This window comes from Egretta garzetta, unplaced genomic scaffold (genome assembly GCF_000687185.1).
Source record: "Egretta garzetta isolate BGI_Z169 unplaced genomic scaffold, ASM68718v1 scaffold214, whole genome shotgun sequence".
Classification (NCBI taxonomy): Eukaryota; Metazoa; Chordata; class Aves; order Pelecaniformes; family Ardeidae; genus Egretta; species Egretta garzetta.
The window spans coordinates 796,801-800,139 of record NW_009259491.1 but is presented as its reverse complement, the minus strand read 5'-3'; the positions used below and the strand labels follow the sequence as shown (position 1 = coordinate 800,139).

Below are 3,339 nucleotides of genomic sequence, written 5' to 3'. Positions count from 1 at the left end.
CTGCCCCCCCCGCGGCCCCCCCAGCCGCTTCTGGGCTCGGCCCACGTACCCCAGCCGCCCGTTGATCTCCTTCCCGTTCATGTCGGCCACCGCCTGCCAGCGGAGGGGAGGGCTCTGAGCACTGTGGGAACCTCGCAGCCAGAGCCCTGCTCCTCACCCACCACCCCAGTCCAGCCCCATCATGAGCGGACACGTCCCTGGGCGAGGGTAGGGAAGCAGCTCTGCTCCCCTTCGCCAGGTCCTGCCCAACTGGGCAGCCCTGCCAGTGCCAGCACCCAGGGAAGCACAAAACCAGTGAGGTTCCCACCCTGCTGAGGAGAGGTGGGAACATCAGCAGGGGACAAGCTCGGGGCTGAGACAGCAGAAGGGCAGAGGAGCCTCTTGCCTTTTGGGCTTCTTCGTGCTTCTCAAAATTGACAAATCCGAAGCCCTTCGAGCGGCCAGTGTTGTCCATCATGACTTTAACACTCAGCGTCTTTCCTGCAAGAGGAAAAGGTACTGAAGAAGGGTGCCCACTAAGGGGGGCAACCGGCATGCAGTTGCCAGCTTGGGAGCCACCCCGAGACGCCAGCCCAGCGAGGAGACCGGGTGGCTGCGGCAGCATGGGAGAGCCAAACAGGAGGACAAACAGTGGGACCCCGCTGTGAGGCAGGAACGGGAGGCTGCGCCTCGCTGGGGGCAATCCCTCCCACCCTGGACACTGCTCTCATTGCTGCTGGCTTTTCGGTGTCTCCAGCCAGCACACCGAGTTCCTTTGGCCAGAAGTTCTTACCTCCTTTCTATATGAACACATGCATTGGGTTTGTATGAAGGATATTCAAAATTTACCCGAGCTAACATGGGCCAAGCATGGACAGTATGGTCCGTGGGTTGGCACAACACTAAAACCTGTTGCAAGAGGCATCTTCCAGTAATGGGCTAAACCGAGAAGCCTTTTTTTGCTTTAAATTCAGACTCAGCATCTCTTATTCCCAGGGCTCCTACAACTAGACAGCACACTGGTTTCAAGACAGTTTCAGAAACTAATAAAACAAAAAAATCCCACTGTTGTTACCCAAGAAAGTAAAGAACCTCTTTTTTTTCAGGAGAGCACTTAATACAAGTAATTCTCCACCATAGCAGGAAAGTGCATGTGATGCCCTGACAGCTTAAGCCACCGCAGTCCTTCGGTGAGGTGGTGCTTGAGCAAGCCAGATCCCATCAAGAGAAGGGGCTCAGTAGTTCAGTCAAGCACTCCCCCCAACTTTTCTTGGCAGCTGCCCCAACTCCAGTTTATCAGGCATGAGGATACTTTGCTTCAACAAAGCAAACATCAGCTCACCAAACTTGGAGAATATTTCCCGCAGTCGATCGTCATCCATGTCATCCCCAAAGTTTTTGATGTAGACATTGGTGAACTCCATCGCCCTAGCCCCAAACTCTGCCTCGCGCTCTTTGCGGGATTTGAAATGGCCAACAAACCTGCAGGAAGCAAGGAAAGGGACATGAAGCCCTCCACGTCCCCTGCACAGCAAAGATAGACACGGGCACATCTGTTTCTGTACAGGCCAAGGGAAACACCTACCGTCACCTCAGGCCATGCCTTGCTCACCCACAAACCCACCCCATGTTTCACATCCAGCAACCTCAGCACATCCCACCCGGGTGTTCCCCTACCCAGGCCCCACGTGGCACTGCTGAAATGGGGAGAGTGGCAATGCAGGGCACAGCCCCATGCTGGGGGTGTCACCCCAGGAGACCCCAAAAGACCCCAGGGGATGCCACCACGTGCCAGCTTTCTTCCTCCAAGGTGTCCCCAAGCCCCTCAGGCAATCGCTTGCCTCTGCAGATACAGGGATGTAGAAAATAAGTTGATGCAATGCAAGTGGAGAGCTGAAGAACAACAAAACCTCTTCCTGTCCAGATTATCTGATGATGGCAGCTGAGGTCGAGGACCAGCCCTGCTTTGTGGGCAATCTTTACACCACCTCAGCAATAAAACACAGCCCAGGGTTGGATTCCTTCCCCACCGTCAGGAAGAGCTCCAAACCACTATCAGACTTCCACCGGCATCAATCACAAGTGACTCACTGCCCCAGGGAGCAGCAGAGATGCCGCATCCAGTGGGGATAGACGGGAAGAGAGGAGGGAGAGCAACAGGAGGTGGCAGCCCAAGCAGCGCAGGCATTTGCTCCTGAGCATGCACTAAGGCAGGGGAGGACCAAGCGCAGAGTGGAGGAGACGCTCTCCTCTCCAGCACTTACACCTTCCGGTCGTTGAGCAACATCCCATTCATGGTCTCGATGGCCCGAGTCGCTGCCTCGTGAGTCTCAAAGTGAACAAAGCCATAGCCACGGGATCCATTTTCATCACAAACCACCTACAAACCCAGACCGAGGAGGCAGAGGGGGAGAGGGGGATAGAAGAGACAGACACTGGTTTTCTCCATGCTTGCACACAAGTAAGTCACAGGAAAACCCACCCTCATTTTCCAGGGGCATTTATCTTCCCTGGCATCCTGCTCCCACAACGACCAAGCTGCACTGGGGTGGTGTCAGTGGGTCAGGGAGCCAGAAGAGGGCTCTGCCCCAGGCCAGATGTCCTGCTGGGACCAAGGTGGTTGCCCCCCAGCACTCAGTGCTTTGTATGATGCCCAAGAGCTCATGGCTCACTGAGACCCAAGCACCATTGATGCTCTGAGCCCAGACAGGAGAGCACAGTGGCTCTGTGCAGGGACTGGAAAGGAGGGGACAGGGGGGAAGACCCCATTCCCAAGAAAACACAGCAGGGCCTTTTGGCTTCAAAGCATGTGGGAATTTATAGGAAACTTTGTAGGAAGCAGAACAAGAGAGTGAATTTCAGCTGACTGGAGCTCGCCGCTGAGAACTGGAGAGCACGCCGAGCTCTGCAGCAAGCCCTTTCCTGGGGGGCCCATGGGTACCTTGCATGACAGGATGTTTCCGAAGGCGGAGAATGTGTCGTACAGGGCTTTGTTATCAATGGAGTCATCCAGGTTCTTGATAAAGATGTTTCCAACCCCTGACTTCCGGAGCCCAGGGTCCCGCTGAGACCACATGATGCGGATGGGTCGGCCTTTGATCACTTCAAAGTTCATGGTGTCCAGGGCTCTCTCAGCTGGCAAAGAAGCAAAGACAGGGGGATAGAAGAAGGTAACACACACATCCTCATCACATCCTGCAGCAGCCGAGACAGGCACAGGAATTGGGGATAATGTTGGACAGGGGCTCATTAACCTAAATGAGATGGGCAGCTCTGTCTCCCAGGGCAGCAGGGCCAGGCAGGGGCTGCTCCCCTCTCCTCCCCTCCAACCACAACACTCCTTCCTTTTGAATTCCACAC

The 3,339-nt window shown here is 55.4% G+C and overlaps 1 protein-coding gene across 2 annotated transcripts in view; it reads right to left on the bottom strand.

The window, feature by feature from the left end:
- Positions 1-3,339, bottom strand: part of PABPC1L (poly(A) binding protein cytoplasmic 1 like) — an 11,489-nt gene that overhangs the window by 7,324 nt on the left and 826 nt on the right. For both annotated transcript variants that reach the window (XM_035892874.1, XM_009637350.1), the window contains exons 2-6: positions 2,921-3,114; positions 2,244-2,359; positions 1,322-1,461; positions 386-480; positions 46-93 (exon numbers count right to left, since the gene is read on the bottom strand). In XM_035892874.1, the coding sequence (XP_035748767.1) occupies positions 46-93; positions 386-480; positions 1,322-1,461; positions 2,244-2,359; positions 2,921-3,114 (593 nt within the window). The remainder of the gene's footprint in view (positions 1-45; positions 94-385; positions 481-1,321; positions 1,462-2,243; positions 2,360-2,920; positions 3,115-3,339) is intronic.